This window comes from Sorghum bicolor, chromosome 4, assembly GCF_000003195.3.
Source record: "Sorghum bicolor cultivar BTx623 chromosome 4, Sorghum_bicolor_NCBIv3, whole genome shotgun sequence".
NCBI classification, from domain to species: Eukaryota; Viridiplantae; Streptophyta; class Magnoliopsida; order Poales; family Poaceae; genus Sorghum; species Sorghum bicolor.
In genome coordinates this window covers 52,744,064-52,769,253 of record NC_012873.2, presented here as the reverse complement: position 1 = coordinate 52,769,253, position 25,190 = coordinate 52,744,064, and the positions used below count along the sequence as shown (strand labels likewise).

General features: G+C 43.1%; 4 protein-coding genes across 8 annotated transcripts; 3 read left to right on the top strand and 1 right to left on the bottom strand.

Moving 5' to 3' along the window:
- LOC8064260 lies at positions 619–1,935 on the top strand. The gene is made up of 2 exons (XM_002453930.2): positions 619–1,009; positions 1,445–1,935. The coding sequence occupies exons 1-2, from the start codon at positions 757–759 to the stop codon at positions 1,735–1,737; spliced, it is 546 nt and encodes a 181-aa protein (XP_002453975.2). The 5' UTR covers positions 619–756; the 3' UTR covers positions 1,738–1,935.
- On the top strand, positions 4,109–10,154 carry LOC8064259 (N-glycosylase/DNA lyase OGG1). 5 transcript variants are annotated; one of them, XR_002452630.1, is made up of 4 exons: positions 4,109–4,902; positions 5,690–5,900; positions 6,762–7,286; positions 9,798–10,154. XR_002452630.1 is itself a non-coding variant. In XM_021460187.1 (4 exons), the coding sequence occupies exons 1-3, from the start codon at positions 4,109–4,111 to the stop codon at positions 6,996–6,998; spliced, it is 1,242 nt and encodes a 413-aa protein (XP_021315862.1). In that variant the 3' UTR covers positions 6,999–7,043; positions 7,126–7,512. The 5 variants fall into 5 exon arrangements, 3 of the variants coding, with proteins under 3 accessions (XP_021315862.1, XP_002453974.1, XP_021315861.1); XR_002452631.1 differs by lacking the exon at positions 9,798–10,154 and adding an exon at positions 7,752–7,866; XM_021460187.1 differs by lacking the exon at positions 9,798–10,154 and having other exon boundaries at positions 6,762–7,043; positions 7,126–7,512.
- On the top strand, positions 7,761–10,158 carry LOC8068871. The gene is made up of 3 exons (XM_002453928.2): positions 7,761–7,987; positions 8,059–8,209; positions 9,798–10,158. Exons 1-3 carry the CDS (start codon positions 7,888–7,890, stop codon positions 9,823–9,825), a joined length of 279 nt encoding a protein of 92 aa, XP_002453973.1. The 5' UTR covers positions 7,761–7,887; the 3' UTR covers positions 9,826–10,158.
- Positions 10,534–16,771, bottom strand: LOC8064258 (probable glutathione S-transferase GSTU1). The gene is made up of 2 exons (XM_021459546.1): positions 16,446–16,771; positions 10,534–10,618 (listed from the first exon to the last, which is right to left on the bottom strand). Exons 1-2 carry the CDS (start codon positions 16,769–16,771, stop codon positions 10,534–10,536), a joined length of 411 nt encoding a protein of 136 aa, XP_021315221.1.

Genomic DNA, 25,190 nt, shown 5'->3' with positions numbered 1-25,190 from the left:
GTTCCTCTCCCCGTGCCTGCTGGCATCCACCGCTTTGTCTTCCATGACGCTGGCTGCCCCACCCTTCCTCTCTTCCAAGAATTGATGGTAGCGCCCCGATCGATCCGGCGTCATGACGCCTTGATCCGGTGGAGATGAGGCAGATCCGGCATGGATGACGGTAAATCACATGACTTGATGGTAGTGCCCCGATCGATCCGGCGTCATGGCGCCCTGATCCAGTGGAGATGAGGCAGATCCGGCATGGATGACGGTGAATCAGTTCTTGAGGTGAGGTCTGGGCTCGTCCCCCTCTTCATTTCCCCCTCTCCTCGTCGGCTCCCCTGACCTGTGCCGTCTCCCATCTCGAGAGGCGGCTCGGCTCCCGCCCGCCCCCCCCCCTCGCCGGCGCCACTGCCCCCTCCCACTCCCAGTCCACGGATCGGCTCGCTCCCTGCGCTGCTTCCCCATCAATCTCCTCAGGTACTACCCGCCATTCTTCCCGGGGCCCTCTCCTCTTCTTCGCTTCGGCCTCGCGAGTCGCAGAGCCAGAAATGACCATGATCCTTTTTTTGCGATTTTGCCTTGTTCAAGATAAAAACTCTTCGGTTCTCTTCATCGAATCTGTCTGATCTCATCAAGTTGATGCCGCGGAAATCTTTTCCTATACTGGGATGAAATTTGTCAATTTCGCTCTGGAACCGTGCACAACGTGGAGTAGTTCTGAAGGATTCATATATACTGCTAGGCGAATTGCTCGTGGAATCTGAACCTGCCATGGGGGCTTGCTGTCCTTTTTCAGGAGCGGGCACACCGGGCATGGGGAACTCGACGCTCACCGACATGACGCTGCTGCCCGGCGTCGAGCCGGTCGTGGCTGGCCTGGCCGCGGGGTCCTCCTCCTCCCCGGGCCAGGAGGGCAAGGCCAGGAAGAAGCCCATGAAGTCACTCTACCTCAAGTTCTTCGACACCGCGCCCGACGGCAAGTCACGCATCTGCAGGAAGAGCTACTGCATGACCACTGCCACGGGTAAGTGTGTCAGTTCTGGGTTACCACCACGCGACAATGTTCCATGGCTGATTCAGTGCTGTCCTGACCTGAGCACTTCAGCAGATACGAGTTCATGGCCACAAACTATTTCATGTTAAATTCATAGATCTAACTCACATGTTTCAGTATGGACTTTGTCAATTGTGGTTTCATCCGAGTTCAATTCTGCGTAAAGTAAATCACAACTAATAATCGAGATAGAAGAACAGTGCATAGCTTCTTGGCCTTTATAGTTATAGTAATTGTTCCATTTGTTTTGTGTAGTCAAAGCTCTCTTGTTTTGTGTAGTCAAAGCTCATGTAGAAAAATGGGGAGGGAGTGTGTTACATTTCTTTCTATGCATTTTTTGGAGTATTGAAATCAAGTTCAGAAAAAAATGCATAGTTTGATTTTAGTTCAATGTCTGTTCGGCAGCTCGGATGCAAATTATTCAGACTGGTCATCAGAGTTTGCCCCACTGCAAGAGCAGCAACGAGAACGAGCCTGCCTACCTCACCTTGAATACACAGCATGTGCCACTCATGAAGCAGCCTCCTGCTCTCCCCTTGATTCAAATTCAACTTCCGGAGTTCAGGCTTTCAGCGTCATGTAGTCTCAGGCAAGTTAGAGATCAGGCATTTTTGTATATAGGTTGTGGATTGATGTCCGGCCTATCCCCTTCAAGAAAAGTGATATCCGGCCATCTATGTTCATACTTGAATTTTTAAGACATTGTGAATCCTCCAAGTGGTGAGAGCAAGGGTGCTGCTTTTGAACTCAAATTCCTCTTTGGCTGCTCTTTGTGTTCAAATTGAGGATGTAAATTTATTTTTTGATTGAGGTCAATATACAGGCCTGATGAAAGCAAATAATGACCATTCTTAGTTTATGGTATATGTGATAAACAGGCCTGGTGAAAGTGAATAATCCCCTTGATCTAGGTCTTTCGCCATGGTTTGGCCGCTCTCATTTTGTATTTGTCAGAACAATCATTTCTCATTGGTGTAGTGTTTGAATATATATTACCTGGAACTTGGGAGTTGGGATATTTAAAGAAAAATATGGCCATTCTTAGTATATGTAGAAATAGCAAATATGAGAGCCATGTGCTATTGTGCAATATTGCGGCAGTAGACATTATTTATTTCAAATCTATTTATGAAATCTTCGTTTGGTACTGCATATTGGTCCTGTAACTTCCGATTCCAGGAAGCAGAGTTGTACGTAACTAATCATCTCATGTGTCTTAGTTACAAAGTCCACAATTAGATGATTCTTCTTAGAGTTTCAGGGAGAAGCCCCATCCCTTAGCATTGCTATCAAGACCAAAAAATGAGGTTCAAACATTTTACAGCATCAGGCACCTGGCATTTGAGACGAGCGTAAGCATGGCTCAAACTACCACCACCAATATTAATGATTTGGACTCCTCCAGATGTTTAGTTCAAGGTCTTTTAGGGCATCAACCATGTCTTCCATCAGACTATCTTCCCCAATTTGATGCTCATTTTATTTTCATATATATTACCTTACCTTACAACAGACCGTCTTATCATTGCAACATGGTTCCATGTTTTTTTTTTCAAAAATATGCAACTGCTTCACCACCATGCACGACCGTCCTGGCATTGGGTTTCACTGTTAACTCGAGGTGGTTAGGATAGCAGTGCGGTGGCGAGGTGTGGCCATGGTGAGTCAGTGCAGTGCATACAAAGCAGTAACGCCAGCGTAGTCTATCGTTATCTCTGTTCCAGACGACGTAATCTTATTGTGCGATCCGTGTGTTTTAGCACAAAAGTTTTGTTGTCTCGTAGCAACGCACGGGCATAGTACCTAATATAATGAAAAATTATAATAATATTATGAAGCATTACATGGACTTAAGATTTTGTGTAAGTATATTTTTGCATGGAGTCTAACTTCAATAGGATAAATTAGGTAATATATTATATTGTCTTAATTTTTTCAAGTCATACTAATACTGACTCTCGTTATCCTTTGCTTTCAGAGAATGTGTGCTTTAACAAAGATGCCAGAATATCGTAAAAAATACAAAACAACATAAATGGCTGCTGCGATTGGTATATGTGAGGATATGAAGTACAACTTAGCACAATGCAGATACGTAAGTCTTTTGCTCAACATTTTATTGATTGTTCCCTATAAACTATTCTAATCGTACCGTGTTTGCAGTTTCTTTTACCGTGGCTATCCTTTCGAAAATATATGCTTTATGTTTTCGACATGCGGGAAAAAATGCTCATCATGATTGACCCTAGACCTCTTGAAGAGTGGTGTAAAGACACACCAGCGCTTATGTATGCCAAATACACTCTTGGATTTAGCTACAACTACACGGCCGCAGTTAATAAACATATTCCTGGATGGGATGAGGATGTTTTCAAATGGAAATTTAAACGGACAGAAAATATTGCAGAGGACATAGATGGGTAAATAACTCAAAATCACCATCGGTTACAATAACAAATACATATGGTTTAACTATTTCTATATATTGCTGATCGTGAATCTTGATACAGGTACTTAAGTGGATTTCTCGTCCTACAGTATATGTCTGCATGGAATAGACCACAAGCCATACATTTATACCGTGAGTATAACAGTTTGTCTTAGTTTTTATACAATTTTTTTTTATAAAAACGTAGTATTATCCATGCGACACACACTAATATATATACATATACTCAAATGTGTGACAGGATGGTATGGAGATGCGGCGAAACTTATTTGTGTATTTACTAGCGCACGAAAGAAATGGATATCGAAGATTTCTTCCTGCCGATATTAAACATTATCTTGGTCGTATCACCGAAAGGTCTATAAAGTAGAATTTGTGAACTTATAACATCATGCTCTCCGTGATTATGTTTGAGTTCAGAAACTTTGCTTTTTTAAGATAAATATCACTTTATAGCTGGTATTTAAGTTTTATTATAATATTATTATTTTATTGTGCGATACGTGTATTTTTAATAAAAAAATATTAGCTATCCCGTAGCAACGCACGGGCACGCTACCTAGTACATTCTAAATTCTATAATACCTTTCCGCCTTCTAGACTAGTTTGCGTAAAGTACGATGCGCCTCCCGCTTCTTCCACGGTCTCCTCCCCTCGCCGCCATGCCTCCTCGCCGCCGCCGCGTTGTCAGAGCGCCGCTGCTCACGCCGTCTCCTCCACAGCCCTCCTCTACCCCGCCGCCGGTCCCGTCCGTAGAGGCCCCCAAACCCGAAACCCCCGACCACCACGATCCCACTCCCTCCGCCCGTCGCCGTCTCCCCCTCGCTGCCGGGGCCGTTGAGGCGCAGGAAGAGTGGCATCCGCTCCCGCTCTCCACGGCCGACCTTTCCCTCCCGCTCACCCTCCCCACCGGCCAGACCTTCCTCTGGCGCCGCACCTCCCTCTCCCCGCTCCGCTTCACCGGTGCCGTGGGGCCCCACCTCGTCTCCCTCTCCCACCTGCCGGACTCCGACGATGGCCGCCTCGCATTCCTCCTCCACAACGACGGCAGTTGCCCCGCCTCCTCGGTGCCCGCCGCCCGCGCCGCACTCTGCGACTATCTCAACGCGGCCGTCTCGCTCGCCGACCTCTGGCGGCAGTTCGCCGCCGCAGACGAGCGCTTCGCTGAGGTCTCCGCGCGTCTCGGGGGCGGCGGCGCCCGGGTGCTCAGGCAGGACCCCGTCGAGTGCGTCTTCCAGTTCCTCTGCTCCTCCAACAACAACATTGCCCGGATCGAGAAGATGGTGTGGACGCTGGCAGGCTACGGGGAGCGGCTCGGCGAGGTTGGTGGGTTCGTGTTCCACCGGTTCCCCACGATCGAGCGGCTCGCGCGCGTGTCGGAGCAGGAACTTCGTGAGGCCGGGTTCGGGTACAGGTCAGCTCTTTGGTGCCTTTCTACTTTGCATTCCATTTGGAGTACAACGACAAGCATCAGTTCTGCATCTATCATTCAGCACAGCTCGTCAAATTTAGTTTGGCTTTGCCAGTTTTACTTAGGCCGTGTTTGGTTCCCTTTGCTAAATTTTAGTCATTTTAGTAGCTAAAGTTCCAAACACATTGACTAAAAGGAGCTAAAATAGTTTAGTTCCATTAGTCACCCAAGACGCCAAGAGTAGCTAAAATAATTTTAGCTATGCTAAAATTTAGCAAGGGGAACCAAACAGTCCCTTAACTTAAGATCAAATTCCTAGATCGTAGGCTGGAGCTCAAAGATTGTCTTTCAATTGTTGTTATCTTGTGCTGGTAGCTGCTATTTCATTTGCAGCATAGCATTGGCAGGTCGCCCTAGGTTACTAGGCTATTGTTTCTATTATTTCAACCCAAGCTTTGGCTGAGAATTGAAACTAATGTGTACATTGGGCTAGTTGTTGATCAAATCAGGCAACGAAAATTTGTGCTACTGTGGAGATGATAATGCTGATGATGTTTTTGCTACAGATGTAAAGACGTATAAAAACTCAACTTCGTGTTTGCAGCATACTGGCATTTTGTTCTTTGGGAACCATCTTTTCAGGCAGAAAAGTCTTGTTGTTCTATGGATTGTAACTGCACAGATGATAAACTAATTACTCAAGAGTATCTGTTGTGTATACAGTATTGATAGATAGCTTCATAGTATACTGATTTGGGCAACTCTGTGTTTTTTTATGACAAACGAACAGGGCAAAGTACATTGTTGGCACTGCTAAAGAATTGCAGGCCAAACCTGGTGGAGGTGAAAAATGGCTTGCCTCACTGCGTGAGAAGGAGCTTTCATATGTGATTGAAGCCCTTTGCACTCTGCCAGGTGTTGGTCCAAAGGTCGCTGCCTGCATTGCTCTGTTCTCCCTTGATCAAAACCATGCTATTCCTGTCGACACTCATGTTTGGAAGGTACGCTATATCTCACTTTTGTGTTAGTGTTGTAACAATCGCTTCTACTTCAGTTGTTCCATTTGGACATACCGTTGCTGGTTCATTGTTAGCTTTAGTGAGGGTAGAGCTTGTTTGAGTTATGTCCATCACCATCATTCTCTGTTAAACCACAGTAAGTGAGTAAGGCTTTACATAGATGAATTATTGACCATTTGTACAGGCTAATCTGTTTGCACTTCCTTTGGTCGTATGTAAACTGCGCATAACACCTGATTCAAGTTATGACTCAACCATTTTATTTGACCATAAAAACCTTGCTCTTCATTGCTAGGTTTGTTCCCTCTTAAAAAAGAAAACTGTGCTTGTTTTTTTTTTTTGGGAAAATATTACTCCCTCCATCCCAAATTACAAGTCACTACAAGAATCTTGGAGAGTCAAAACATTTCAAGTTTGACCAAAATTATAGAAATAATTACATAGATTTATGACATAAAATAGATGTACTATGAAAATTTAATTAACAAAGAACCTAATGATACTAAGTTGTATCATACATGTTATTATATTATCATATAAATTTGGTCAAACTGGAGATGCTTTGACCCTCTAAAATTCTTGGAATGACTTATAATTTGGGATGGAGGGAGTATTTAAAATGCTAGTAAACCAATCACCATGTGTAAATACATATTCCTTCTGCATTCATAATGACTGTACCTGTTAAACACTGGAATGGTCAGTTGGGGTGTTTTTTTCTCAGTTCTTATTATTTTGTAATCAAACTTGAGGATGCAGCCTGAAGAAGGTTTGCTGTCTATACTTAATATGACCCAAAGTCTATTTTATGTGAGTGTTAAACTCTATATGATTTTAATGCAGGTTGCTACACAGTATCTACTACCAGAGCTAGCTGGCAAGAGCTTGACCCCAAAACTTAGTGTTATTGTTGCCGATGCCTTTGTTACTAGATTTGGAAGCTATGCTGGTTGGGCACAAAATGTTCTTTTCATTGGCCAGCTACCAGCCCAAAAACTTGTGGTGGCTCAAGTTAACAGTGACAATGGTACCACAAAACCTACCAAAAGGAAGCGCGGGGTGCAACCGAAACCATGTTGAGAAGATGTGATCATATGGCGCACGGATACCACTATACCAGTGATAGTGGGTTTGTCATTCTTCTGTGCTATTCTCATTCAGTAAGATGATTTCATATGACTATGACAAACGATCTTCTGCTTAACAGGGAGGTATTTGGTGGCTGCTGAATTGGCATGTCGTTTTCTCGAAATCCTGATGAAATCAAGTGCAGATAAATTAAAATCTGGACAGGCAAGCAATACGACAGTCAGAACTCAGAACTTGATGGCAACTTTCTGTCCTCTGGGAGTAGGAATCCGTGAGAAGGTATCTAGAATCCTGATCACACTAACATATTTGCTGTCAGCTTCTAACATATAGGAATGCCTGACCCATTTACATTCTGAAATTTGTTTTCATATGCGGGCATTGTGTTAGCCTGCCCGTGCATCTTCCACAAAAACATCAAGATGGAAGGGGTACGTGTAATGTAACCGTGTCGTGTTGTCGTTTAAACAGCGATGGGAAATTCAATTGAATTATTGTTTAAACAGATTGGCTTGGATCGGGCCAGCCTGCCAGGCTGGCATCTTCTGATGAACGTTTGAGCAAAAGTTGTGTTGTGAATGTCCCGGGTTCCTGGTGACTGAGTCACGGTCGGTCACACAAATTTCTGTGATTTTACGCAAATATTATTGCCTTGGGATTTGATCTGGCTAGTACTCTGTTTCTCCTTCGAAAACGGTCGCACACCGATTCGGCGATTCTGATTCTGATTGCTTGCATTGCCAGCAAAGCCAAAACGGCGCTTCAAACCAGGCTTTTGCTTGCGCCAACGACTTCTGCGGGCCCCGCATGCCATAGGCTCAATAGCCTCGCGAGCGGATCCCCCTCCTTGCAAGGCCGGAACTGAGCTGCCGCCGGCGCTATGGCGAGCGGCGGCCTGGCGGCTGCGTCAGAGTTCGCCGTCGTCTTCCTCGTCCGCCCTGTCCTCGCCATCGCCTTCGTCTTCACCCTCATCCTCCTCAGTATGCCTTCCCTCCTTTTCCCCCTCGGCTACCTAGTTGCGTGTGTTCCCTGATCCGCTTCGTCTCCTCAGGTTGGTACGTGGCGTGGAGAACGGTGCTGGTGCACGTGCCGCTGGTGCAGGAGATCGCCGGTCTGCGCCCGAAGAAGCCCTCTAAACCCAAGCCAGCCAACCGCGGCCGCTTCGCCAAGTTCTACCAGAACCAGGCCGAGGCCGCACAAAGGTCAAAGCTTTACCCCCGCACGACCACACGAGCCTCCTCCTTTTGCTCACCGGGATGTTTAGGGGCTGATTCATGTGGAAACTGACTGGCCAGCTTTTGTTCAATTCGTCGATCCAGATTGAGTGCGTCAGTGCTGTCGAGTCCTGGACTCCTGGCATTGCTGAAGCAGTTTTCTTGCAGTAGTTTGTAGAAGGATTGTGTCCGCGTACCGCATGTCCACCCACTATCTGATCTGATTAGGCGTATGTTGATGCTGCAGCCCTTCATGTGGGCATGGTTGCAATTATAGTTGAATTGATTGAAGCGGGGAAAGTTGCTTAAGCTATCTATTTCAGTATTTCAAACTTGATTCGACTTCATTTGCAGTTTGGTACAATGCCTAAAGGACCTGAAGGCATTATTACCTGCACTTTTGTGTTCTTCATGTTTACGCTCTGGATGCCCATCTCAAATTCCTAAATTTCTGTCATGCCTATTATTGGTGCTAAAGTAAAACTGTCTGTTGCAATTCAAAGAAAAGCCTAGGCATTTGAAACTTCGGTCCATACAAATCGATATATTGGCGCTTGAGAGCTACTCTGTTTTTGACTGGAGCTATAACTATGTCCATGCTTGTTCCTTATGAAAACACAAGTTTTTTACACCTTACATTGTGAATGCCTGCAGTCCCATTCTCTCAGAAACCGTGTTTTGCTATTGAATTACTTAGCATAGTTGGGAACACTGGATACTTGAATAGGGATGGAAGAAAAATAAAGCCAATATCATTAGCAGGATCAGTGTGGTTTATCTAGTAAAAAATGAGTTGTGAGTGAAATAGCTTATGTAACCTTTCTCATTTAAACCACTAGTAATTGCACTTTGTCTATTGCACATCATGAACATGTATTCTGGAAACATGGCTATCTGTAAACTCTTATAATTTGATTTGTCTTGCTGTCTCATTATACCTTGATGAAGTTTTCATATTTTATCTTGACCTGCAATGCAATATTAGCATTACTACAAGAAGAAAGTTGGTGCCACCATTTGGTTCATCATACAATTTCACTTGCTCCTTAATGCGATTCCTTTCTTTCAGTGACCGGAAAGTACATAGAACCTAAGGACGAAAGAACATTGTTAGATGGTATCGAATCCGTTGCTTGTAGGTTACGATAGCTGTTTTAGAAGCCTGCTGCAGCAGTGGTTGGGAGCGTCTCCAACTTGGCCAGGAATGGTTCGATGCTTTCTACTCAATCACTGCCGAGTAGAAGACTAGAACCTTTTGATTACTCAGTGCTGTGCAACCTATAACTTTACGATATACTGTGCTTACTAGCAAATTGTATCATGAGTTCTGTCAAGATAGCTAACAGTAACAATAATGTATTTTGGGTGCTCAAAAACCTTTGGAGTGTTGCTTCTGTTTTCAGATATTGCCCCCAATGTTTCAATCATAGTGTGCTTACTGCAAAATTTATTCTATGTTTGCAAATGCAAATTGTTTTAGCTTCAGGAACATGGATTATGAAGAAGCAGAAAATGACTGTACTCCTTGTACACATGTCCACAAATCACTAACCTGATTTGTGTTATCTGTTAACAGGAACAGCAAATCAGAAGGGACATCTTAAGAGAAATCCGTCAGCACTTTGTAACAAGTACCTGCTGCAGACTATAGTATGCAAATTCCCCAGTTCTAATTAGAATTAGAATGCAAGTACTACCAATGGTGGCAGTTTTTTAGGAGAGAATGTATACCAATGATGGTGGTTTTTTAGGAGAGAATGTATATCAGCATGTGATGGGAGCATCTTGCTTGACGATACATCAGGCTTATGATACTAGCGTATCAACTGTATATTGCATGACCTTGTAAAGTCAAGGACCTTATAATTGTAGATTATACATGTATACCTGTATACAAGAATAAAGAACCACTTATCCTTTGGAATAATGTTAATGTACCTTCTCTTGTGCAAAGTTTTTCTTTGTTAAGTTCAGCTCTAATCATTGGCTCATGATGGCATTTCTAAAGATGAAAACTGCTTTATATGATGCCAAGCTGCTGGGATTGTGCACTCATTCTTTTCCGCTTTGCTGAACAATGATCATCCATTCAATCAGCCAATCATTTGGTGACTGATTCCCTCTGGGAAGGATGAAGATCTGGACTCACCTGGCAAGAGGGAAGCCATACATTTCTTGAGAACCAAGACCAAACCACCTGCTCAAAAGCCGCTTCCTTTGCAGCAAAGCTCGTTTGCCCTCTAATTGCCATCGATACTTAATTGAAAACAACTGAACTTGTTCATCCTTAAACAGTACGGGAGCAGTCACGACTACGCAACAGGATAGTTGACAGTTGACACAAACAAAGGCACATCTGATCTCCTTTTCCTTGTGTTATCTCCTTTTAATCCTAACCTGAAAAGAGCGATGCAAAATCATTTATCCAGCTTAAGAAATGGAAGAGTGGAATGGTGGCTGATTCCACCTCAGGGGAACTGTGGAAGGAGGCAGCACCGGCAGTGCTCCCCTCCAGCGGCACAAAGTGAGGCAGCCACTCTTACAGCAGGATCTCCCCCTGATCACCTCCAATCTTACCGAAAAGTGCGATGACAACGGTGATCGCCTTACGGGTCCGGTCACCGTTGTTGAAAACCAGCTCGACGCCGTTTTCAGGGGCCCTCTGGGGAAATCCTGGGTGTGGATGCCATGATTAGGGGCTTTGTAGCATCATTGTACCTTCCCAAGCTTGAAGATTCCAAGCTAATCATCATCATTCATCAATGGTGACGGTGGTGGATTCGGCTGCTCTAGATTTCGGTAAGATTTCCTGGGCTGGCTCATGTCCAAAGCAAAAGCGAAGGAAAGCTAAGGTTGTTGAGTTGTGAGTGACCTATATCATGCAAAAAGGGCACAGTTCAAGGTGCAGAGCCAATCTTTTGTTAGAATGTTCCATGTAGGCTATAAAGAAAAGATCACTTGTGAGAATGCACATGACACAGCACTAGCTTCTTTGCTAACATATGCTAATGAATTCATAAACGTTCCTAAAAGGGCATCCTTGACCTATATCCATGCTAGCGATTGCACACGCAACACTGTAACTGCCATGCAAGATTTCAACTTCAACTATAGGGGGACAAAATGCTAGTCAAACTGTGCAAATATACTCAGCACACTAAATTCCATATTTTTGCGTGTGGGGGCCTTGTATGTGTGTAGCGCACACAAATTCAAGTGGTATAATAAACATGGCACTGAAATTCGTATGTGCTACTGACCTTTTGGATGTGTGTGACACATTGCCTTTTGTTCTACTTTTGCCTGTCAAATTTTAGGTGGTACTTGGAATGTTCTGCAAACCTAATTTTTATGTCATTCTCTTACATAATTTCCCTTGCATATTGTTTTTTTGCGCTTTAATGATAATCAAAAGGGTAAATGAGGATAAAGTGGTTGTTTGTAGCCATGTTGTGTCCATTTGTATCTTCTTCGCTGCTTACTCATGAGAAACGAAGAGTAACATCTTACTAATTAGAGGCCCCATCGGAGGCACCATATTAATTCCTACCAGACAAACTATGAAAAAAAATAAATTATAAAAGTTCTCATAATAATCAAAAACATCTAGCCTTTCATTTGATACACTCGAATCATCATTGTCGACAATAGTCATTGGATCTATTGTAATTTATATAAAAAAGTTACGCCTATGCCATTATAAAAAAAATAAAGTAACCCTAATTTTGCATATAAATTACCCACCTCTGCTATCACAAGATAATTCAAAATAAGCCCTAAATTTGTATATATATTACCCACATCTGTCATTATGAAAGATAATTTAAAATAACCCCCTAAATTTGCATATAAATTACACACTTTTGTCACTATAAAACATAATTCAAAAGAACCCATTAACATTGCATCTAAATTACCCATCTTTTTCATTAATAATAATACTATTGGATATATTCTATTTTCAAAATAGTTACCTACCTCTGCTATTGTGTAAAATAGCATAAAGAAACCAATGACTATGTTTAAATTACCTACCTATGTCATTAAGAAATATGATCTAAAGTAGACCTAAATTTGCATCTAATTTTACCCAAGTCCTTCTATTACGATAGATAGTTTAGGTAACCTACTTTCCATCTCATCATTAAAAAATGTATATATCCCCTCAAACATACATCTAAATTGTCAACATCTTCTGTTATAAAAATAATTGTTTAAATAACCATAGAGCATACATATATGTTTCTATTTTAATCACTTCTATCATTACTAATATATTAAGGTCTGATTAAAATAAGCATACATATTGTGCTAACGTGCATGAACGATAAACATATATGATATATGTTATGTTTTATCATATAAAATACATTTTTTTAAAAAAATCATACACTAATGATACTAACAAATTATTTAAAACCATATTAGTAAGTATGACACATAATTTATATAGGTTGGTACTTTAGATATATTTATACATTTTAACTAAAATATTTAACATGTCTATATTGATAATATAGCTATAACTGCACATATAATTTCTTGATAAGAAAACTCAATCATCATGAGAAATATGGGAGACTATTGGTGGCTATATTTTCCTGTCATTTAAGATTACTTTAGTGTAAAAGGTCGATGATTATAAATATTATAATTCTATTAAGATTAGCACCGCTAACCCCATCAGAGATCTCACTTCAAACTTTATCACTTATGTTAAGTGTTATGGTGCATGTTTTAAATGATTTCTTATGGTACTGTAGTATTTTAGAACGTACACTATGACCTAAAATTCTTGTTTTAAAAAGTTCAAAAAAGAGAGTTAATAAAAGATACAATAAGTACAAGAATTTTAGCTATTTTGTAGATAAAAGAATCTATAGCCATCAAACAAAATAAAATTTTGAAAAAAATCATATTCATGACTTAGTAAGGTATATGATTCAACAAGAGCCAACATAGTTAATGGTGGTTTCAAACTAATTAGGCAACATGGAAACTATTTGTGACAAGAGGTTATGAGTGCCTATGTCTATGTGATGAGTCATTCCATATTCGTTTATTATATTTAGAAAAGCATTTTTACCGCTCAAGGATTGTATGGTTGGACTTTAGACCACCTCTATTTATATGGGTTGGAAGGGATTGAGTGAATATTAATTGGAATGCAGCTTTAGTGTAGAGCAGGTAACCCACCCAACCAAAGACTCTTGGGGAAGAATGTCGTGGTACTCTTGCCATTATAGCTACCTTTGACATGAAGACACTTGATTTCCTAATATCAAGGGAAAAACCCTAGTGTTTCTAGTTAGCCCGCCGCTACACCTATGGAGCACCATGGTATGAGAGGTTGCAGATGAAAGATCATCTATTGCCTTTGTTTCCACATGGCATCACATTCACACACATAAATTAGAGAGCTACTAAAATGTACCATTGACACCCAAAAATGCGTTGGCATGGAAATTGGGCTACACCATCAGGTTCCTTTGCTGGTGTGTGTGACCCAATTCAGCATCAACAGTACCATTATGTGTGTGCAAGAGCCACGAGCCTCCCAGTGGTATTTGGGTATGTGTGGCATACACAAAAATTCAAGTGGCAACATAGTATACACACAAGTAACAAATTGAGAGGTGCACAAATAAAGTTTTATGAGATTATCCCTAATATTGGTTGACATGCAGCCGGCCTCTTTAAATCGTTTTCCTCCCAATATCTTCCCTTAACTCCGTTGCTTGGAGGCTTGATTCATACCCTTAGTTCTAAAATATAATGGATTTTCAGTTGTTTCAAGTCAAATCATCCTAATTTTGATTAAATTTATAGAGAAAAATATGAATTAACATCTATACCATATAAAAAAGGTAACTTGTGGAAATACATTTCACAAATTATCTAATGAAGCTCATTTCATGTAGTAAACATTCAAACTTAGGAAAATTTAACTTAGGACAACAAAAAATCCACTGTATTCGGATACAAATTGGCTGTGTTTTCATAAAGCATTGTTGTAAAGCTAGGCATTTTCTAAAGATGTGAAGGAGTTGGTTATGTTTTTTGGGATGGATCATTTAGTGCATACTCCTATTTAATTTGACCAGCAGCATTGGCGCATTGTCGTCAAAGTGGAAAGTTTGAAAATATATACGAAAGAGATATGGAATTCTTTGGATCTATCACACAAATGCATCCATGTCATGTGCCCATGGGCAATTTGTCTAAAAAAATGTGCAAGAAGGGGCTTTTGTCATCGCACCACAAATGTTGTGACACAAGGGGGAATTTCTTTGCAGCATTAGCTAGTCCTGGCGAAGTTTCTTCTTGTTGGACAAATAAGCTGAGGTAGAGCCGTTCCAAATACACATATCAAACGCTTGGCGGACACACAGATGAGATGGACTGGCAACTGCCTCCCGATGTCGATTTGGAACTGAAATTGCCAGGACAGTGCACGGCCAGTTCGAAAGCGATGATGCATATGGGGATGACAAAGAGACAAGGGGGATAAACTAGCCCGGCAACAAGTCTGCTTCCTGAAAAGAATTGGTCGTAAACCTAACTTTCCAAAAAGAGCACTTCTAGCTTAAGTGCTAAGTCAAACAATTTTCAGTTTAACCAAAATGTTCAAATAATATATAAAGGTTTATGATATTAAGTAAATATCATTAGATTTATGCATGGAAACTTTTTTCATAGTATAATATATATATTTAGATTCATAATCATGATATTATTTTCTTATAAACTTAGTTAAGTTTAACCCTTTTTAAGACGGATGGAGTATAGTGCCGAGAGTGGATACTATTTTTATGTACTTTATAGTTTGATATTATATACCTTTAACCATGGGACCACTGGTCAATTCGGCCAAAATTCCCATCATTGGTTCCCAATGGAAGCCGCCGGGGAGAGTGGCGCAAGATATTGCTAACTTTGAGTAAAAAAAAAGGTATACGGCATTTTTTTTCCAAATCATGTCATGAAAAGAACACCAGCAGAAGAAAAATTCAGAGGTGGTGATCTAGTATGTCTTCTCCATTCTTCTTTGTTTTTTTTTTTGAAATTGTTGTTGCAGGCTAGAGCATTTGCCTTTTGGAAGTTCACAAGCACACCACTCTAGGTAGCCATTTTTTCCAAATAGCGCTCTTTTAAGATACAAAGTGCGCCTAGTGGTTTGGACATTTTTGCCCTAACCTCCTGTTTCCTCTCTCTATATGTCTGCCTTCTTTCTTAGGAGTGGGGAAAGGCCCATGTGACAGCACTTGATACACCTTGTTTCTACCTTCTTCGATGCATGTGTTTTTGGCTTCACCTGTTTGAAGAAGGCAGGCATTTGCTTTCAGAAATAGACAGGGAGGCAAACCGTCCAAGTGTCAAATGAGTTTAGGGCAGGTGCTATTTGGCAAGATGGCAATGCAATGGGGATTAGTGCACATGTAATTTTCAGGGGAAAGAAAGATAGGGGATATTTTCTTTTTTTTTTCCTGCAAAAGTTTGGCTAGTTACTAGAGAGATTTAGAATTATTAATAACATTTGGGACATAAAAGAAACCTGGAGCGTTTGAGTGTTACAACTCATGGCTTGAGATGACATAAGGCAGTGATTGAACTTATCTGCCGAATCTGTCAGCCATTCTACATTGTTTTTCTGTCACAACAAATCAGCGAACAATATTTCAGCCATGACTTTTCACACAAACAAACAGACACAATTCATCGAATTAACAATAATCCATGGTAATTTTCACACGGTCTCTACTAGAGCAACTATATATAAACATATGCACAGTGTAAGAAAAATATTTTGTTTTTATTTAGGGTATTATTAAAAGATAGAAGTGGTCACCTAGCAATAATGAGTGAATTGTACGGCTTGGCCCTTAAACTTTTTCTACATTCTTATTTGGGTTTATGAACTCTTAGGCTATCTCCAACAGGAGACTGAAACCCAAAATGGGTCTCTAAGACTGACTCCAGAGTTGGCAAAAGGCGATGCAAACCCAAAATGCGTCCTTCACAGTGAAGAAACGTGTTCCAATGGAAGACGCATACAGAGCACTCTTTTTGCGTAGCGGATGAACCAGAACGCAAAAATGCATTACCTCTCTTCGCAACGCAAATCCGGGTGAGGAAGACGGCGCTGGGTCCTCCTCCCTCCCTCCCTTTCTCTCTCTCTCTCTCTCTCTCTCTCTCTCTCTCTCTCTCTCTCCTCTTCTCCCACCCCTGCTCCTGCTCCCGCCAGCCATCCACCTGGGAGCGCGCGTAGGGGTCTGCCGACAAGAGCGGCGGCGGCGGGAAGGCCCCGTCGAGGTACTCCAGGATGATGAGGGACTCGCAGATGGCGCGCCATGCGTGGAGGAGCACCAGCACCTTGCCGGCGTGCGCCGGGTTGGAGCGCCGCAGGATGTCGCTCTTGGCCACGAGGTCCTCCTCCGTGCGCTTGTACGCCAGGTCCTTCTCGACCAGCGCGATGCGCACGCACTGCGCATATGGGCTGCCGAACACGTCCAGCAGCACCAGGTTGCTGCCGCTCTCGGCGCCGGTCATGTGTGTGTGAGTTTGTGTACGAGCGGCACTGGTTCGTGGTGGTGCGTCGAGGAGAGCGGGAGCGCGGCCGGGGGTCTCGCTTTTTCTTGCTTGGGAAGAGGAGAGCCGAGACGGAGAGGCCAAGGAAGCTCTGCTGTTGGTGTGCGTGGAGAGCCGACCGGTGCAGAGGAGGAAGGAAAAAGGACACTCTATTGATGAGTTTGCTGTTGGAGAAGAGACGTTATGGGTCACGAACCTTTTTACTGTATGCAACGCAAATCTGCGAATGCATCTCGTGTTTGGGTAGGCTCTGCTGGAGATAGTCTAACACAATATCTATAGCCTTCAATATATGAAAATCCCATTTTGAATATCAGAAAAGGCATAACCAAATATGAGACCCTCGAGACCTATTTGTAACAAGGATTCTCTTTTGAGTCTTACTGTTGGAGATGACTAAAAAAAGTATAGAATCTTTTTCCTGTAGCACTACCTAAACTTTTAGTCTTGTATTTTGGGTATGGCTTGGAGACAGTCTAGGTCCTTCAATTTTTTAGTGGTTCACTCAAAGTGTGAGCTAAGGTCCATGATCCGCTTGAGTAGTTTTAGAGTTCATACACCTAAATGAGAATGTGGAAAAAGTTTATAGAACTATAGTACATTTTACTCGCTAATTAAAATCCAATCAACAGAGCAGTTGCAAGAAAAAACACTAACTTGAATTTAATGGTGAAAACAAATATGCCCTTGAGTTAGAACTTAGAAGCAAGAATAAGTGCATTGTTTTTTTGCGAGACCTAGTTACAAACATAGAGGCACTTGTTATCACTTGGAAATATATATACAGAGATTTTTTTTTGAAAGGACAGTGAGAGTTTTGTCATAATTTTTATTGGACTATATATACAAACATTTGCAGGCAACATAATGACGTTTGGAAGTGTGCAGAATGCTATATTTTTCCCCCAATTTTTAATTTAGGCAAGAGATTTGCATGGAGGGCCAACACGCCTTCCTTCGAGTCCGAGTATCACATTCTCCTAGAACCTACGAACATCAATCTCATTTAACTAATTAATTAAACAAAGGGCTATGTGGTTCTGTTGGTTGTAAACAATTGAGCCAGATCAGAAGTAGTTAATAAAAAATTGAACAAACAATTTATTCCGAAATATATAAATAAATATAGATGACCATATACACCCTGGGTATCTCATCGAGATGTTCTATTCTAAAAAAATCTCATCGAGATGTTTACTATCGAGCCAGCTCGAGAGTTTTGCCCTAATCATCCGACCAATTGGGCCAAGGCCGACCCCCCAAAAGTGTTACCGTCACTCAAATTCTAGGGCTCCACGGTCCCCAGTTTGAGTCCTCTCCCTTGAAGGCAGTCTAAGAATATAATATTGGTATAATGGATGGATTGATTAGAGGAAGGGTACTCCTAGCGCTCGGATGTTCAGTGCCAGCAGCATGTCCGAACGCCAAGCCCCTCATCTGCGTCACACGGAGAAAAAAAGGCACCAGCAGCACATCCGCACGCCGAGCCCCCACCCACGCCACACGGAGAAAAAAAGAGGAAACCTGTTCGCCCCCAACCAACTCGCCCTTGCCCTACTCGCCCCGCACGGAGACTCCACTTCGTCCGCTCTCCGCACAAGGAGCCCGTCCCCACCCCCACGAGCACGGGATCCACTCCGCCCCTCGCCTCGCCGGCCCCTAGCACATTTGCCCGCCATCAACTCGTCCCCACAGCCTACCACATACACTTAACGCTGCAACACAATACGCATGATAGTGCAAAAACACAGGACATAGTGCTACAACAATAGGTTGAAGTAGCCGAAATATCATAAACACAGTATTACAACAAATACCAAACAACTACTATAATAGCATGCAAACAACTACTACAATATACAGATTGAAGCATTGGATGGAGTAGCTGGAACACCATGAACCTAGTATTACAACAACAACAACAATGAATGACTGTTGCAGCAACATGTAACAACTAATACAACAACATAGATTGAAGCATTGGATGGAGCAGCAGAAACACCATGGATGTAGTACTACAACAACATCGAACAGTTGTTGCAACAACATGCAACAACTAATACAATAGTGCATATTAAAGCATTGGATAGAGCAACTAAAACACCATGGATATAGTACTACAATAACACCGAACGACTACTGCAACTACATAAAACAAACTATACAGCATGCAGATTGAAGCAATTGAAACAACATCTCAAAACACAGTACTGCAATAAATGACTAAAACCTAATGCAATGTCTAGAGAGAACCATTGCAATAATGATAAGACCTGAACCTGAGAGCTCGCTAAAACCCTACCCTATTGGAGCTTCACCTGAAAACATACTGCAACAACCAAAGAACACCATTACAACACGCGCGAGCGCTAAATCCCAAGAGCTTACTGGAACCTTAGCCGTCACCATATGCCATAGATCTAGACCTAGAGGAGGAGTAGGAGTAGGAGGAGGAGGAGAAGCTGCAGGAGCTAGCGGAGGTGGAGGAGGAGGAAAGAAGGGCTCAGATCTAGATCCATAGGAGGAGGGAGGGTAAAGGAAGGCCTCAGATCCAAATCCTTCCCCACCTACCTCATCGAAGCTACGCTATCATCCTCGTCTCTAGATGCATCGAGGTCGCAGAGCGAGGGAGAGAGAGTATGGAGGGAGAGAGGTGCCGCGCTCGCTGCAAGCCACCATTATCGCCCCCACTCTGATGGCATAGAGGTGTAGAGGTTGTAGCAAGGTGAGGGAGGGAGGGAGAGAGGAAGGAAGTGGGAGGGACGACTCGCCAGCGGTACGGTAGGAGTGCGAGCACGGGTGATAAGAGCAGCGGGACAGCAAGACAAAAGCCAAGAGGGAGATGGAAAAGAGTGGATAAGGAAACGTGAGGGGAGGAGGAGGCAGCGAGTGGATCGGGAGCGGATAAAACGAGTGGACAGCGGCGTTCGTCCGTTTGGACATCTTATACATATAATTATCATTAGAGGGAAATGTTGTGTTACTATATATAAGATGTCAAAGCATATAGGCTGATCAAGCCTAACTAACACTACACTTGAGAAAATTGAGCCTGGACCAGCTTGGCCCATGGGCCCGGCACAAGCTCGATGGGTTTTGGTCTGCCCACAAACCTTAATGGATAGGGCCTACACACAGATCCTGTTGTCCATAATTTTTTTTGTGTAAAATGCACGGACGGTTCACCTAGCCCTAGATCTAGCCCAAAAATGCCTGACTTGTCTAGTGGGATGGTCATGGGTGGGACTCTTTTGGCCCGAAATAACTGGCTTCTTTTCAGCCTGGTGAAAGGTCCAAATGGCTAGAGGGGGGTGAATAGCCTATTTAAAAATCTACAAACTTTACTAAGCAAGTATGTTAGTAAAACAAATAGCTAAGCAATCCTAGCACTAGCTCAACTAAGTTATTCAAGCCACCTATACAAAGTAGTATAAGGCTAAACACTAATTCACAACAACAAGAGAAGGCTACACAACAACTCTACTCTAAACAAGAACTAAGCTAAACAAGCTAGACAACTAGCAAGATAAGCAAGTATGTAAAGGAGTAGAGAGTGATTGTTATACCAACATTGTAGAGTAGATATATGACCAATTAATCAATCACAATCACAAGAGAATCCTCGGCAAGAGATGACATAAGATTTTTTACCGAGGTTCACTTGCTTCTCGGCAAGCTAGTCCTCGTTGTGGCGATACACCCACTTGATGGATCACAAGCTAATTGGCAATCCAAAGCCAAACCCTCAGCAGGTGCCGCACATCCACTCACAAGATGGGGATCCTCCAAGCCACGAGCAATCCACTAGAGTAGCCAGTTGCGATCTCCCACGGGAAAGGCTCAAGAACCCCTCACAAATCACTTGGTGAGGCTCGAAACAATCTTCAATAATGAGCTCAACACCACCGCTACTCCAAGCAGTCTAGGGCATCGGGAAACACCCAAGAGTAACAAGAAATCCGCAGCAAACTCAAAGATCAAGTACTACTAGATGCAACTCTCAAAGCAATGCACTTGAATCTCACTCAATCTCACTAGGATTAGCAATCAAGCAAGGAGATGAGTGGAAGGAGTGTTCTCTAGCTCAATGTATGCCTCAAGTAATCAAATGTGCAAGAGAGAACCTCCCAAAGCTGGTCACCTTCTATTTATAAGCATATGCTCACTTTACTAGATCCTAATGCATATGCTCAAGATATGGACCTAGTAGCACTTGATTCAAGAGATGACCGTGATTTCTCCTCTTGATAGTCGGCTATCTATCCTAAATCCGATCAATCACTTCTCTACTCAACTTAGACCGGCAAAAGCAAAACCCTATGTTTATACCTTTGCCTTGATCACTTTACTCCTTATCTATCATCATGATCTCCACTTCATGCTTCATCTCTTTGTGATCATGTGGCCACCTTTCCATGCCACCTTGCACCTTCATCACATGTGTTGCTATGTCTAACTCAAATCACTTAAACACAAGGCATTAGCAACTTAGTGTCCTTAATTACCAAAACCAAACTTGGGCTTTCACCTGGTCTGACCCATAAAATGCTCTTACTAACACTATGTCGGCCACACATGACTAGAAACAAATGCAAGCCACACGTGACTACGTTGGCTGGCTGAATGCACCACACATCCTAGCATGGCAGGCCACACATCTCTAACACCTCCGTAATCGCTATGGGAGTATCACAAATAGTGAGACTAGAGAAGAAGTAAACTAAAATTCCCACAATCACAACTTTGGTGCAGTGGATGCCTCTGACTAGAGAGAGAACTAGCAAGGAATCATGCAGATGGTGGCCCTTTATGCCGATGTCAATGTAACTGAGGTTAAGGGTGCAGTTCCCATGTTCAAAGAAGCCATATTGAAGATAGTCGAATTCGACGTAGTTGTGGTTGCGTTGCTATGTTGATGGAGCTGCAGACGCTCAAGAGGTGCCACAATAATGACGGAGACATATCAAGATAGTCGTTGTGGAAGGAGGTGATGCTAAAGTCGATACAGTCAAGGCCATTGTGGACATAGAAGAAAGGTGATGATGCAATCGAGACAGATAAGGTAGGAATAGGAGGGTCAATGCAGTCAAGACGCTTGGACCAAGGTGTGGGTGGGGTTTGCTAAACCCAGCAACATGTCAAGGACAAAATCATGTGCTAGTGTTACCAATACCAAACATACAAGGTAGAGGCCCTAAACATGTGTTAGCGTCTGAGGGGACGAACCAGTAGAGAAGGTCTCAACGACTGTTGCAGCATGCACACGATTGTCAAAGTAGATGAAGTAGGTGAGGATGAGATGGCGATGTTGATGGTGTGGTTATGTTGGACAAAGAATTAGCAGTACAGGAGCGGACAAATCGGCGAGCAGGCCCAGTGACGAGGGGCAGTTGATAAGCAGGGCTTAGTGACAACATGGGTAGCAGCAGCTCGATGATGAAGACCCGACTAGTCGGACGAAGACCTTGTGCAGACGAATGGCGCAGAAAAGATTGCATAGCAGTCATTAATGCACAGGGGATGATGGTGTAGATGCAACAACAAAACAGACACGAGTGGTGGTGCTGTGGCCTAACGAGGTGACACGGTATCAAGCCAACAGTCCTATTTTCTCAAAGAAGATGCGTGTAGAACTCGATGGTGGACATCACAGGTGCTTGGTGGATCATGCATAATTGGTTGTACGGACTATGTATATGCAAGGTGCAACGATGATGGAAGAAGTCGATGAAGGTGTTCTGATCTGTGGTGGCAAGGATGAACTGATAATGTAGACGTACAAGCTCAATGATTGAGAAGCAACATAGGAAGGCATCCCCTCGGCATCACATGCCTGCCTAGGCCACACAATCAAAGATGTAGATGTTGGTGTAGTCGATGTTGATGTCGGAGGACGTACCCACAAAGTCGATAGGTAGTGGGAAACTCGACTTGATCTCTAATCAAATAAAAAATATTAGAAAAGATACTACAACAACATCTCATGTAGGAGTCGAGTGTGTGCATAGCAAAGAACCCTCTCATCCTCTTACCTATTCCCATCTCACTTGGTCAAACTAGGAAGAGGGAGGTAGACAGAGAGCATGGGACCGAGGTGGGGTGGCACGGGTGGCTGGGCGTGGCCATGACAACACTAGCCCCACCCTGCAAGTGTGGCCATGGTAGCCCCATCTTTGGATCCAATCGCGGGCGTGACCACTGTAGCCCTAGCCCCAAATGGCGGGCACAACCATGGTGGCTCCGGCCCCAACCACGGGCAAGACCATGTGTAAGGACCTTGATGTCGCCTAGAGGGGGGGTGAATAGGCGTATCTAAAAATTTCTACACAGCTCAAAGTCACTTATCAGCAACTGTCGGAAGTGATGACAGTTTAGGTCGGAACTTCCGACGTCGTCAGAAGTTCCAACACAAACTGTCAGAAGTTCCGATGCCTACGGGAAATGAACTACAAGTGCTTAAATGAACTTTGTGAAGCCAATAACTTACAACCCCACTTCCTAGTGGTAAGATGAAGTTATCCAAGTGCTTCCTTGACCTTAGAGAGCCACCAATTTGTAGATCGGGACCAAACCCTAGAATCAAAGATAAACAAGTAGAAAGCAACACAAATAGCAAGAACACAAAGCGACAAGGTATTTATCCCGTGGTTCAGCTCGCCACCAAGGCTTACCTATGTCCACGTTGTTGAGGAAGCCACACAAGCTTTTCGGGTCTCTTTCAACCCTATCCTCGTTCTCAAGTCAAGAGAGCAATCTCTTGAGATGAGGGGTGATTTCACTAGATGATTTAAGTGATTACAAACCTCCCGGGGCTACCACATAAGTTGGAAGCTCCACGGGCAACGCCTAGCCGGCTAGGAGCCTTGCTCCAAGAGTAACAAACACAAATCCAACTGGCTTGACGAAGAAATCAAGTGCTCAAGCTTTGCTTTGATGTTTCTCTCACCAAGAATCCTTCTCTCACTCAATCCCTTGCAAGATTTGAAGTTAGGAGCAAAGGGGATAGAAGAGAGGAGCTTTTGGGAGCTAGAGAGGTGCCTTGGCTGAAGGTTTAGTCGAGTGGAAGAGTGAGCCAACGGTTAGAAGTGAGGAGATAACTATTTATACAAGAAGCTGAAAACTAACCGTTCAGATCTACGTCGGAAGTTCCGACGTGGATCTCGGGACTTCCGACATACACTAAAAACACTATTCACCTTAGTCAGAAGTCTGCACAAAACCAGTCAACGTCATCAGTTTCGACATACGTCATCAGTTCCGACGCGTCATCAGTTCTGACATACGTCATCACTTCCGACACGTCATCAGTTCCGACGTACGTCGGGACTTCCGACACAAGCGCGAGCAGAGATAGCAAGAGGGCCAGGTGTTGGGACTTCCGACGAACGTCATCACTTCCGACATGCGTCATCAGTTCCGACGCGCGTCGGGACTTCCGACGCAAGCGCGAGCAGAGGTAGCAAGAGGGCCAGGTGTCGGGACTTCCGACGAACGTCATCACTTCCGACATACGTCATCAGTTCCGACGTGCGTCGGGACTTCCGACACCACAAATCTTAAAAAACTATTCTACGTGCTCGTGAAGTGCTAGAGTGTCTCTCTTTTGATTTAGTTTTAATACTTGAGCACTCTATCTTCCTCAGACCAACTAAATTTGGATCCCTCTTTATAGTACGACATATCCTAAACTCAAGATCAAAAGTATACAACCATTTTAACCACTTGAGTCTTCAATGTCTTCATATGTCACTTCTCACTATCACTTCATTAGGGATGCAATTAACTTTGTCTCCTCTCTTTGAGTAAATATAGCTTGAGCATGTGACTTGAATCATTTCAACACATATGAGTTCAATCCATGGCTTCAAGTCACTTCCACTAATGATTTGATCCTCAACACAATATGACTCCTCATAGCTCAATTAGTACCTCGACTCAATGCAAGTACTCTCTTCTTCACCTTAGCCATGGTACCTCGGTCTACAAGCCATTGCTTGCCCTTCACCTTTGCTTAGTCCCTCGAATCCCTTTCTTTGCTATCTTCACCCTATCGAGCCATACTCAAGTCACATCATGTTAAGCATCCATTGAAAAACCCTTTCTTCAATATTGTGATCCTTGCTTGAATATCTTCTTGATATAAGTGTTGATATCAATCAAGCTTCAGTTTATAACAATACACAACTTTGGTCTTCATTTGAACATTATGTGAAATACCATCAAGTTTGCTTTCTTGTTGAACCTTTGATACACTTAAAAAACTTATTAGACCTTTAACTGTGTTGTCATTCAATTCACCAAAACCCACTAAAGGGCTAGATGCACTTACACCATGGTAGCCCTAGCCCTGGGCCCTAGCTAGTGGGAGCATGTCCCTAAC

Bases quoted from the DNA above. Each gene is read 5' to 3' on its own strand.
- LOC8064260 (XM_002453930.2), top strand. From the start codon at position 757: ATGGGGGCTTGCTGTCCTTTTTCAGGAGCGGGCACACCGGGCATGGGG. The intron at 1,010-1,444 runs GTAAGTGTGTCA...TCTGTTCGGCAG, and splicing joins CTGCATGACCACTGCCACGG to CTCGGATGCAAATTATTCAG.
- LOC8064259 (XM_021460187.1), top strand. From the start codon at position 4,109: ATGCGCCTCCCGCTTCTTCCACGGTCTCCTCCCCTCGCCGCCATGCCT. The intron at 4,903-5,689 runs GTCAGCTCTTTG...ACAAACGAACAG, and splicing joins GAGGCCGGGTTCGGGTACAG to GGCAAAGTACATTGTTGGCA. The intron at 5,901-6,761 runs GTACGCTATATC...ATTTTAATGCAG, and splicing joins TCGACACTCATGTTTGGAAG to GTTGCTACACAGTATCTACT.
- LOC8068871 (XM_002453928.2), top strand. From the start codon at position 7,888: ATGGCGAGCGGCGGCCTGGCGGCTGCGTCAGAGTTCGCCGTCGTCTTC. The intron at 7,988-8,058 runs GTATGCCTTCCC...TCGTCTCCTCAG, and splicing joins CTTCACCCTCATCCTCCTCA to GTTGGTACGTGGCGTGGAGA. The intron at 8,210-9,797 runs GTCAAAGCTTTA...ATCTGTTAACAG, and splicing joins CAGGCCGAGGCCGCACAAAG to GAACAGCAAATCAGAAGGGA.
- LOC8064258 (XM_021459546.1), bottom strand. From the start codon at position 16,771: ATGACCGGCGCCGAGAGCGGCAGCAACCTGGTGCTGCTGGACGTGTTC. The intron at 10,619-16,445 runs GTGGGAGAAGAG...CGCTCTTTTCAG, and splicing joins TGGCGGGAGCAGGAGCAGGG to GTTAGGATTAAAAGGAGATA.